Source organism: Bufo bufo, chromosome 2 (genome assembly GCF_905171765.1).
Source record: "Bufo bufo chromosome 2, aBufBuf1.1, whole genome shotgun sequence".
In the NCBI taxonomy this organism is placed as follows: domain Eukaryota; kingdom Metazoa; phylum Chordata; class Amphibia; order Anura; family Bufonidae; genus Bufo; species Bufo bufo.
In genome coordinates, this window is record NC_053390.1 from 442,654,276 (window position 1) to 442,667,387 (window position 13,112).

The 13,112-nt window shown below is 42.8% G+C and overlaps 1 protein-coding gene across 1 annotated transcript in view; it reads right to left on the minus strand.

Annotated features, from left to right (window-relative positions):
• LOC120989413 (guanine nucleotide-binding protein subunit alpha-11-like) overlaps nucleotides 1-13,112 on the minus strand; it is a 144,140-nt gene that overhangs the window by 40,741 nt on the left and 90,287 nt on the right. Inside the window, 2 exon segments of the mRNA XM_040417496.1 lie at nucleotides 5,610-5,678; nucleotides 5,680-5,760. Of these exon segments, the coding sequence (XP_040273430.1) occupies nucleotides 5,610-5,678; nucleotides 5,680-5,760 (150 nt within the window).

A 13,112-nucleotide genomic window follows, 5' to 3' on the forward strand; every position in this document is an offset into this window, starting at 1 on the left:
CATAATAGAAACCACCCAAAAATTACCCCATTCTATAAACTACACCCCTCAAGGTATTCAAAACTGATTTTACAAACTTTGTTAACCCTTTAGGTGTTGCACAAGAGTTATTGGCAAATGGGGATGAAATTTGAGAATTTAAATTTTTTTGCCTAATTTTCCATTTTAACCCATTTTTTCCACTAACAAAGCAAGGGTTAACAGCCAAACAAGACTGTATCTTTATTGCCCTGACTCTGCCGTTTACATAAACACCCCATATGTGGCCGTAAACTACTGTACGGCCACACAGCGGGGCGTAGAGTGAAAGGTGCGCCATGTGGTTTTTGGAAGGCAGGTTTTGCTGGACTGGTTTTTTGACACCATGTCCCATTTGAAGCCCCCCTGATGCACCACTAGAGTAGAAACTCCATAAAAGTGACCCCATCTAAGAAACTACACCCCTCAAGGTATTCAAAACTGATTTTACAAACTTCGTTAACCCTTTAGGTGTTGCACAAGAGTTATTGGCAAATGGGGATGAAATTTGAGAATTTCATTTTTTTGCCTAATTTTCCATTTTAACCCATTTTTTCCACTAACAAATCAAGGGTTAACAGCCAAACAAGACTGTATCTTTATTGCCCTGACTCTGCCGTTTACAGAAACACCCCATATGTGGCCGTAAATTACTGTACGGCCACACAGCGGGGCGTAGAGTGAAAGGTGCGCCATATGGTTTTTGGAAGGCAGGTTTTGCTGGTTTTTTGACACCATGTCCCATTTGAAGCCCCCCTGATGCACCCCTAGAGTAGAAACTCCATAAAAGTGACCCCATCTAAGAAACTACACCCCTCAAGGTATTCAAAACAGATTTTTTTTTTTTGCGGTTTGCCGCGATCTCCGACATGGGGGGTCACGGGACCCCCCCCCGCGCATTTAGCCTAGGTGCCTGCTCAATGATTTCAGCAGGCACCGGGTTCCGATCACCGCCCGCCCGGCGGCAGTGATCGGAACCATACATGATGTACCGGTACGTCATGTGTCCTTAAGTACCAGGACATCATGACGTACCGGTACGTCATGTGTCCTTAAGAGGTTAAAGGGCTTCTGTCAGCCCACTAAACCGTTTCGCATCCTCCGATCCTAATGACGCCCCCCTCAATGCGCCTGCGCCGATGACGTCACATCTACACCCGGCACAGGCGCATTGAGGAGCGAGCGGCTGCCTCTCAGTGCGCCTGCGCAGATTGAAGATACGTACGGCCGCAGCGCAGGCACCAGATTTTGAATGCTAACAGGCAGGGCCAGCAGAGAACGATTCCGTTCCCTGGCCCTGTCAATCACAATGCGGAGGGGGCGTCATTAGGATCGGAGGATGCGGCTGCTACCAGCAATTAGCCGCCCTACTTGCTGGTAGCAAGGTAATTTGCATATTTTAAAAATCGCTTTTTATCAAATTCTACTGAACCAAAATGATTATTTAACTTATGTATGCAGAGCTCGCAGTATAGGGATTATTAGTAAACTAAAAAAGCCCTTTAACTAACAGATAACATTTTTGGTGACTTTTCCTTTAAGAGAGCTGTGCCTACAAATGAATTGAAGCAACATTGTAAAGAAGAATGGGCCAACATTTCTTAAAAAAAATGAGAGACTGATGAAGTTGGACAGAAAACGATTACTTCAAGTTATTTCTGCTCAAGGTGGTTCTACAAGCTATTGATTCATGGGGTGTACTTAGGTTTTCACACATGACGTTTCTATTTTGGCTCGGTGGAATCTGTTGTGTGTTGTTGTTCATCTGCGGTTGTTTTTACCTAATTTTAAGACGTTCTAAGCGTTTTAATCCTTAGAAAAGGGTTCTAAGGGTCTTCAAATTTAAATATACTTTGTTTTTCTTATGACTGTACAGTAACACTTCACTGTTAACATATGGCAGATTTTTTGCAATATATTTTGTGATGGCAGCTGTAGGCGTAGCAATGGCCTCCATGATTACCATCTATAGAAACCAGGTAGCAGGTATAATACACTGGAATATGTAGTGTGTTGTATTATGTTACAGATCAGACAAGTCCCTTTGTGACACTAAATAATCTAGTTTTTTTTCTAAATAATCTAGGTTTTTCCTCGTAATAAAATAGTTATTGCTGCATAGTGTTGATCGCGACTATTCGTATTGCAAATTTTAATCGCAAATATCGCCACTTCAAGAATTATATATATATAGTGCTATATATTCGTTTTCGCGAATATTCTAGATTTTTTTTTTCATCAGTAACCTCCCTGCTTCTTGCTTCTGGGCCAATGAGAAGGCTGCAATGTCTTTGTCAGAGCTTAGCAACATCCCTAGCAACTAATAGGAAAGTTGCCTACCCCTTACTATACAAGAACCTCCCCAGCAGCCATTTTCTGTAGTTTTACGGAGTTCTGAGAGAGACAGCAGTGTCATTGCTGTGCTCTGTGCTTTATTGTTTAATTACATTAGATAGTTAGTTAGCTTATATACACTCACCTAAAGAATTATTAGGAACACCATACTAATACGGTGTTGGACCCCCTTTTGCCTTCAGACCTGCCTTAATTCTACGTGGCATTGATTCAACAAGGTGCTTATAGCGTTTTTTAGAAATGTTGGCCCATATTGATAGGATAGCATCTTGCAGTTGATGGAGATTTGAGGGATGCACATCCAGGGCACGAAGCTCCCGTTCCACCACATCCAAAGATGCTCTATTGGGGTTGAGATCTGGTGACTGTGGGGGCCATTTTAGTACAGTGAACTCATCGTCATGTTCAAGAAACCAATTTGAAATGATTCGAGCTTTGTGACATGGGTGCATTATCCTGCTGGAAGTAGCCATCAGAGGATGGATACATGGTTCTCATTCTGTTTACGCCAAATTCGGACTCTACCATTTGAATGTCCTCAACAGAAATCGAACTCATCAGACCAGGCAACATTTTTCCAGTCTTCAACAGTCCAATTTTGGTGAGCTCGTGCAAATTGTAGCCATCTTTTTCCTATTTGTAGTGGAGATGAGTGGTACCCGGTGGGGTCTTCTGCTGTTGTAGCCCATCCGCCTTAAGGTTGTGCGTGTTGTGGCTTCACAAATGCTTTGCTGCATACCCTCGGTTGTAACGAGTGGTTATTTCAGTCAACGTTGCTCTCTATCAGCTTGCAATCAGTCGGCCCATTCTCCTCTGACCTCTAGCATCACAAGGCATATTTTGCCCACAGGACTGCCACATACTGGATGTTTTTCCCTTTTCACACCATTCTTGTAAACCCTAGAAATGGTTGTGCCGTGAAAATCCAGTAACCTGAGCAGATTGTGAAATACTCAGACCGGCCCGTCTGGCACCAACAACCATGCCACGCTCAAAATTGCTTAAATCACCTTTCTTTCCATTCTGACATTCAGTTTGAGGTTAGGAGATTGTCTTGACAAGGACCACACCCCTAAATGCATTGAAGCAATTGCCCATGTGATGGTTGACTAGATAATTGCTTTAATGAGAAATAGAAACAGGTGTTCCTAATAATTCTTTAGGTGAGTGTTATAATACAGATAGTTAGTGGGAGATGTAGGTTACCGTATTTTTTGCCCCATAAGAACCACTTTTTTCCCCCAAAGATGTGGGGGGGGAAACGCCCTGCATCTTATGGGGCGAATGCTGCCATTTTACATCGAAGACTGCGATGTATCAGCTGGAGGGGGGAGGAGGAAGGGCCGGTGTCATGCAAATGCGGCGGGGCGGTGCGGTCACTGTACTCCGCCCCACCGCTCCCTCACTGCTTTATTGACTAAACCTTTTATATTAATAACCTTAATTTAAGTTCGATCCCCAGTCCCCATCTGTACTACTTACTAAATGTCCCTGTAGCAGGCAGAGCAGGACGAGCGGCCGGCCGTAACTCACTGACGTCACGTGCCTGCGCCGTCTACTTCATTCATAAAGTAGGCGGCGCAGGCATGTCACGGGACAATCGCGAATATATTGGAGCATATAGCATATAAAGCTATTGTAATGTTCCTACAGTGCCAACCATTTCTCTAGTCTCAGGAAACTTCTAGCAGCTTGAAAATGCATCAACAGTGACCCACGCCTGTATTGCGCACGCAATACGCGCATACTACATTGCTGATGTTCCTAATCAAGAAAATAATCACCAATATGGACGAATATTCACCCAAATATTCGCCAAATATCTCAAAATTCGAATATTGCCCCTGCCGCTCATCACTATTGCAGCTACATACCGACAATTCAGTCTATACAACTATCATTTTATTTATCCTGCATGGTAAATGCATAAAAAGTATGGGTCCAGGAATATGACGACACACAAAGAAATGATCTAATTAGTACTTAAAGAGGACCTTTCACTAGTTTAAAAAACTAAAAACTAACTATATCAGTGGGCAGAGCGGCGCCCAGGGTCCCCCCTGCACTTACTAGTATGTCTGGGCGCCACTCCGTTCGCCCCGGTATAGGCTCCGGTGTCCTGCACTCCCTCTGACTGATTTTCTTGTATGAGGCGTGTCTTGCTGCAGCGCTGGCCAATCGTAGCGCACAGCTCATAGCCTGGGAGTCCCAGGCTATGAGCTGTGCGCTCGATTGGCCAGCGCTGCAGCAAGGGACCAACCCTAATACAAAACTCCGCCCAGTACAACAGAGGGAGCTACAGACACAGGGCCCTATACCGGGCGAACGTGAGCGGCGCCCAGACATACTAGTAAGTGCAGGGGACCCTGGGCGCCACTCTGCCCACTGATAGAGTTCCATTTTTAGTTTTTAAACTAGTGAAAGGTCCTCTTTAAAGTGTTGTGCTGGACCTTTTAAAGGAAGACTTACTTACCTGCTTCCTGGCTCTGCGATGCTCCGCAGATTGGGCTCCCTTAATGTAAACCTCCATTTTGACATCGCCTGCAGTGACAATAGGTCACATGATACCAGCACCCAGGAAGCAGGAAAGTAAGTAAGTCTTTTTGCACAAACCTTTTAAAGGGTATCTTGGTTGTAGCAAGTTATCCTCTTACCCACAGCATAGGGGATAACTATTAGATCAGTGGGAGTCCTTCCTATGTGACCCGAATGATCACTAGAATGGGACCCCGTACCAACAAGCATGCACACTGCTGCTCCATTCATCTCTATGTGAATTCCAGAGATAGCCAAGTAACAGTGCTCAGCTATTTTCAGAAGTCCTATACAGATAAATAGAGTGGCAGTGCACATGCTCGACCTGCCACTCTGTTCATTTAAGGGGCCCCCGCAGGTATGGAGTTCACATTCCCCCTCTTGGTGAGTAGTGGAGAACTTGCCACAACCAAAATACCCCTTTAAGTACTAATTCGATAGTTACCCCCTATTTTTATTATTCTAGCCTGAGTCACTGTGATAAATCTAGTGCAGGGTCTAACCTAAGTTTACTCTTTATACTGTATATAGGATTAGTATCTGCCACATTGTATAAGAATGCATTTATTTTGCTGAATTTTCTTCTCCTTTGAATATAGAAGACACTGGTTTATAGACCAAACATGCTACTAATATTCAGTGCCTATGGAGAGGTCATATATATCTTATTGGACATAAAATGGGCATACTAACCTTTGAACTTTGGGGAAATATGTAGCCAAGTCAGAGAAGCAGATTTTATCAGCAAGCAAGTCAGTCTTATTAAGGAAACAGAATGATCGGTGTGTGTTTCTAAAACCAGGGCAGTTCCCTTATACTCTTAAAAAGAGCCAAACTTTCCCGCATGCGATTCTAGGCCACAAAGAGAGAGAATGTCAGACAAATGGTAAAGAAGTCACATAAAGATTTTTTTTTTCTTTGCAGTAAGTGGTAAAAAATAATATGTCTCAGCTGCATGGCAAAATGTGGCATGAACAGAGCTAAATATTGTATATGCCTTACCGTAACCATAAGAAAATCTCACACAAAGAAAGCTTGCAATATATTTTACACTAGCTGCAGCATATATCATGTAACAATTACCCTTTTAAAATCAAAATGATCACTATAGGAGCTGTTACAAAATGTGATAAGGGACCAGCTGTTCTCTCGTATATTACTACATGAAATATCCAGAGCATTAACTAGTAGAAATGAGCGAGTTGATTCTACATTTCATTAAAATGGCGTTCCACCAGTGGCGTCGCTAGGTCCAAACAACCGGGGGGCTTGAGCCTCGCCAGCCTTTTCCTTGGGCCACCCTGCAAATCCCCTTTGCATCATCCACAGGATCTACCGATATCCCGCGCATGCACAGTGCACCACCGGCGCAGTCTTGTGCATCACCTACATGTAGGTGCGCATGCGCCAGCCTCCAGTCCTCCTGTTTGCTTCTGGTCCGCCCCCAGTCTGCACTGGTTTAATGCAGTTTGCTGGCAAAGACAGAGTCAATTCCTGATACTATAGGGCGCCCTGGGGGGTTATACAGCTCTTTGTGTATCTTGGGGAGTAATAAGTAAGCGTGTCAGCCGGGTTTTGTTCTAAAAGGTAGATATGTAGTTTCTCATCAATCAAATCATTGGCGTATGCATCATCCACCAGTAATTTGATTTTCGCATAATCCTCAAGCTTGGGATCCCTGTCAAGTGGTTCTTTATATCTCCTATCTTGTAACTGTTTGTCAGTGTCCATTACTACTATTGCGCCCCCTTTATCTGCTGCTTTGATGTGTTAGTTCTTTTCTATATGAAGGGGCGGACAGGGTTCTTTTTCTTCCTTGCTTAAATTGGGGTCTAGGTAATGTATTGGGTGTCTCCTGATCTCGATAATCTCAGACCTGACCAGGAAGATGTAAGTGTCTACCGACTTCATGACCAGGTGGTGGTTGGAATCACTTCTGAGATATAATCCTAAATTCGAAAAGCTGGTAATAACTCAGAGTAGATCGCGAATATTCTAATCGCTAATTTTCCATGCAAAAGCTGCACTAATAAGCCGTGTCCTAAGACAAGTCTAATATTCTTGTCAGAAGACTATGAAACCAATAGAGGGCACTATTGAGTTATGAATATTTGTCTCGTCGTTAGACTGTGAAACCAATAGAGGGCGCTATTCATAATACTCAATAGAGCCATCTATTGGATTTCATAGTCTTACCGAAAGCTGAAAAACACGGCAGATTCCTGCTCATTATTACTCTTGTCAGAAGGACTATGAAACCAATAGATGGCGTGATGTTCATGAGTAGTGCTAGATCGTGGAATTATCCATGCAAATGGTTTTTCAGCTGAAAAACAAGGCAGATTCTGCTCATTTGCCTTGTCTTTCCCATATGCCCATGTTTATGAAATTAGATTTTACATGACAAAACTGTATTAGAAAGGTTATTGAATATTATGTTTGGACAATCGGAAAACTTTTTGTCGCCCTAATGATATTGATCTAGGTGTGTAGGTCACACCCAAGCCACCCAACAGATGCAAAATAACTTTGAGGTTTACTGGTTCTCAGTCAGATGAGAGACTGGTTTGGAATATCTCATAGTGCACGAGGCTGCCATTGTAAGGTATGCTGGCTGTTATCCGTCTTATGGATAGATGGATGGCTTGCACATACCTGGCTTTTGGCATATAGCCCTTTGTGTGGTTGTCTATTGTATATCATACATAATAGGAGTCTCAGATGGATCCTGCTATCCTCTTAAAGGGGTATTATCAACATGCCGTTTCATACTTACCTGCTCCCGGCACGCTGTCCACTTCCTGGTTTCGCACTCGGCAGGGGCGGGCTCCATCTTGATTGAAGGTCTTCTCCCGGCCAGGCCGCGCGCTGGAGCTGAACGCGCACGCCAAGGCAGCGCATGCGCCCTGGTGACTTCTTCCTGGCAATTATACTATACTGGCCAGGAAGAAATTACCATAGCGCCATGCGCGGCCCTCGGCGTGCACTTTCGGGACTGCGCGTGGCCGGCCGGGAGTAGAGAAGAAGTCGTCCTGTGCAAACGCGGCCACCGCGATTCCTGAGAAGAGCGGTGGCCGTAACCAGGGGAGACGGAAGACAACAGTCCTGGTAAGTATATGTTTATTTTCTTCTAAGGGGTGGGAATTAGTTAATTAAATATATTTAGAAAAGATCACTGTTAAATCATTAACAGATTGGACAGTGATCATTAAGATGAGAATACCCCTTTATTGCTGTTTCAAACATTTTGATGGGGTGTTTCCCATCAATTTCTAACCACTTTTTATGAACCAGACACCCTCTTCTTTCTGAGCAGGGGGGGTGCCTGGGGTTGCTCCCATTGACTTCCATTATATAAAATTGTATTCGAGCACCCCAAATTATTTGGCCAAGCCTCGATCTGCGAGCATAGCGATGCTCGAGCCAAACAGGAATTCGGCCGAGCATGCTCGCTCATCACTAATACTCACATCAATGCTACAATTTTTGGAACCTTTATATACATTAAAACGGTGTACACTAAAAACGGATTTATACAGCAAACCAATGGACAGAAAACAATATGATTAGGTTTGACAGTGCTTTGACAGCCAGGTACTTAGGGCAAGAAGGATTATAAGCATACAGGTAAGGGCTACTTTCACACCTGCATTAGGTGAGGATCCGTCTGGTATCTGCACAGACGGATCTGCACCTATAATGCAAACGCTTGTATTCGTTCAGAACGGATCCGTTTGTATTACCATAAACAAAATAAAATAAAATAAAATTTGTTCATGATAATGCAAACGAATCCGTTTTTCAATTGCATTATATTGTGTCACTGAAAATGGATCCGTCCCCATTGTCTTACATTGTAAGTCAGGACGGATCAGTTTGGCTCAGTTTCGTCAGACAGACATCAAAAACGCTGCTTGCAGCGTTTTGGTGTCCGCCTCCAGAGTGAAATGGAGACTGATCGGAGGTAAACTGATGCATCCTTATCCATTCAGAATGCATTGGGGCTAAATTGATCCGTTTTGGGCCGCTTGTGAGAGCCCTGAAACGGATCTCACAAGCGGGACCAGAAACGCCAGTGTGAAAGTAGCCTTACATAGCACAAAAACAAATGATAACCCAAGCAATGTAGTGGGCAACATCTACTCCCCTCAAAGTAGCCAACATAGACCAAGCAAACCTACACGAAAAAGAGATGAGTCTCAAATGGCTAAAAAATTAATAATAATCTTTATTAAATACATATATACAGCATAATAAAAATAAAGTTGAAATACACCAAAGTAGAAGTGCGGTATACACCTAAGGAACAGTGTAATGATACTCTCAATACAGGGGAGAGTACAGTGACTGTACACCACTTAGCTATCAAAAGATAACAATATGGAATCAGGTCTAATATAGAACAGTGTCAAGACTTGTGTCGATATAAATGAATATATTTAACCCCTTGAAGAGACAACAAATGTGAAGTAGGATCAATCCTTACATACTTTTGATAGCTAAGTGGTAGTTAGTCACTGTACTCCCCCCTGTATTGAGAGCATTATTACACTGTTCCTCAGGTGTATACCGCACTTCTTCTTTGGTGTATTTCATCTGTATTTTTATCATGGTGTATAGATGTATTTAACCCTTTCACTACCAGCGCCATACATGTACGGCACTGGTAGTGCTGTGCAAGCATGAAGCCCGCTCGCGCGTGCAGCGGGCATCATAGCTGGCAAGTCTCTGCTGTTTCAAACAGCAGAGACCTGCGGCTAATTACTGCAACCGGCAATAATGCCGATCGCGGTAATTAAATGACTTAGATCAAGTGAGATCACGGCGCCTGAATGCGCAATCGGGACTTCAGTACATGCGCTGAATACTCTGAATCTCTATGAAGAAATTCAGAGGATTAATGCTGCAATTCTTATTTTGGCCACCAGATGGCAGGCCAACATAAGAAATGAGCAAAATGCAAAGAAAATGTAATTTTTTTAATTGCTTATAGATCAAAATGAAAAATTCAAAAAACATAATTAATAAGATCATTTATGAGCCTTAAAATGATGATAAAAAATGTAAAAAAGTTAATATATTAAAAAAACTAATTTACGTTTAAATCACCCCCCTTTCCGTATAATAAAAAAAAGGATACCTAAATAACAATAAATATAAACATCCTGGGTATCACCGTGACCAAAAACGCCCATAATATAAAAAATAAAAAAAACAATATGGCGAAACGGAAAAAAAGGTCAAAATGGGCGACTTGCCATTTTTTCATTGCTTTTCTTACCCAAAAAAAGAAATAAAATGTGATCCAAAAGTCATGAACACTCCAAAATGGTATCAATAAAAACTATGAATTGTCCCGCAAAAAATGAGCCCCTAAACAGCTCAGTAGACATAAGTATAAAAAAGTTATTGGGGTCAGAATATGGTGATGTAAAAAGAAAAAAATTCTCAAAGTATACATTTATTTTTACACTATTTACACATAAAAAAACCTATACATATGGGGTATCGTTGTAATTGTACTGACCCAGAGAATGATGGGCATGGGTCAGTTTTGCCATAAACAAAATGTCGTGGAAACAAAACCCTTAAAACGGTGGTGGGATTGCGTTTTTATCCAATTCCACCCCATTTGGAATTTTATTCCCGCTTCCCACTACATTTTATGCCATAAATAATGGTAGCATTAGAAAATACTTGTTCCACAAAAAATAAGCCCTCATACAGCTATGTGACTGGAAATTTTAAAAAAGTTATGGCTCACGGAAAATAGGGAAGAAAAATGAAAACGAAAAAAACTCTGGTTAGTCCGGCTGCCTCTCGGCGTGTGCTGCCGTGCTGCCGCCGGAACTCCGCCCTCATTATAGTCAATGGGGATGGAGCTGCAGTCCGGGGGCACACGTGAACTAGTGGCAGGAAGGATCCGACAGGCTGTTCACCCGCCGGAACAGCCTGCTGGAGTCACCTGCCGCTAGTGTGAAAGTAGCCTTACACTATCTATGTTGTGTCCATTAGAACATGGATCAAACACACTAGTGAGTGGAAACTTTAACCTATGGTTTTTATGAGCTCAAGTATGGCACCTTATGGATTAAGTCCAGGGATAATGAATGAGATCAGGGTAATTTCGAGAATGTGTCCTCCCCATGAAAGGGGATAGGCACAGCCCAGCAATCCCCTACTCTTAACTACAATGTTTAAATGAAGACCCGGTGGCCCCTCCACCCAGGATTGGAATCTTTGGATGGTGGGGCACACTATGACGGTCTTTACTGGATGAGTTGTGGACAATTTACTCCTTGTGCCTAGCTCAGTGCTTACAATATTATTATTAGAGTGCCATATACAGAGGAAATCCCTGTGGTCCCTCTTTAGTTCTATAATCATCATGTAGCTAAAATATGGACAATTTTCTGTTTTATTATTGATGTCCAGATTCTAATCCTAAACCCCGTTACCTGTGCTGAATGGAAGCCTCCTAATTTGAATTAATATATATTAACTACATGTCTAACTGCTTATAATCAGGTATTAGACAATACCACTGTTTAACAATGGCTAATTTAATTTGCAAGGTAGAAAATGCTTTTTAATTCATGAAGGGTAGTTAGCGTTTGCTTCCCGGTTTACAATACATTCTACCATAGGTTAGGATTTGGTAACCTAGATATGTCACGTCACGCAAAGGGGGCATTACCACTCTTTTTACCCCTTCAACATCCTTAATGGTGTACCCTGTATCATCATGTGTATTTGTCCTGCACAATGTGTAAATGTATTTATTATTTGGTAATGGTTTGAAATGTAATGTGCCTGGTTCACCAGCAGATGCATCACTTCTGGCAGAGCTGTGTTAAATGGAAGGGAACCCTTCTTCTTTCTATTCTAATCCTCTCTTTAGAGAGGGAGGTGTTAGCTAGTGAGTCAGTTCAGAATAACCCCTGTATGGAGAAGCAGCAGGTCCTCATCCATCATGGACAAGCCCTGAAGAAAGCAGTCTAGCCTTCCCCTCTTTGGAGACAGGTTGTGTAGAGTCGAGCTTAACCCCCTGTAAGGAGATGACTGTGTTCAGCCAGCAGAACACTGCCTGCCCTGCAGGGCACAGAGACCCAAGCTACAAGCCTCGCAAGCCAGGAGGAAAGATTCCCTGGACAAGATAAAGACAAAGAGAAAGATAAGTCAGACAAAGAGAAGTTGCAGCAGAAAGCAAGCTAAAGGAAAAGATTCCTATTTAATATTGCTGACAAAGCAGAGCTGAGACAGTACAGAGTCAGCAGAGAGGAATTTCTTGCAGAGGTTGTTTGCCTGCAGATCTTCATGCCAAAGCTTGCTGGTAACCAAGATAAAGTTGGAAGATTGTTCCCTGATGAAAGTTTATGCCATGTAAAGCTATGTTCAACGTTAATACAAGTCTGAACCCGATTCATTTCTTCACCCACTTCATCCATCACCCTGTTTGCACTGCTTCGGATCACCACGTCTGGATATCCGGGTAGGAGCACTGTGACAAGTGCTAAAGCCACACCTAAGGGACACTATACGCGACCCTTACACCACTCAGGCATTCCACACTGTGGTTTCACCATCTATATAGGGGTACTCAATGTACTCTTTGCTGAATGCAACTGGCGTCACGACAACTTGCTCTGTCAGAGGGACATATAGCGTAAAAACCTCTTAAAGGGTAAGGGGTACCCCCAGACGCTGGGTACTACGCCCGTCGGCTGCAACCAATTGGCTTCACGAGGGGGTTCCTCTTCACTTTAGAGAACCCCCGGCAGTACACGATCCGTTGCAGATACATGACACCAACTGGCCCATGTGAACAGAAGTGAAGGAGCTAGTAGCGCGTGCGCTGCCCAATTCGTGAGAGGCTAAAATGTACAGTCGGTTCTGAGGTTACGCACGTATGTTATATTTGTAGAGCATCACAGGAGGAGGAGCTTACCCTTTCGAGGTGGCTCCTGACCCCTTGACTTAATTGAATCTAAATACAGTAGGTGTGTGTATATATATATATATATATATATATATATATATATATATATGTTCCACTATGTTGTATCACATTGAGCTTGAAAAAGAATCATAGAGTCGAAAAGTCACTTGTTTGGTGAAATAAACACAGGAATATTTTGAAAGACAAAGAGTGCTGCAGTATCTTCTATCTTATGCCATTGGGGAGCCCAGCAGGCCGGGACTCA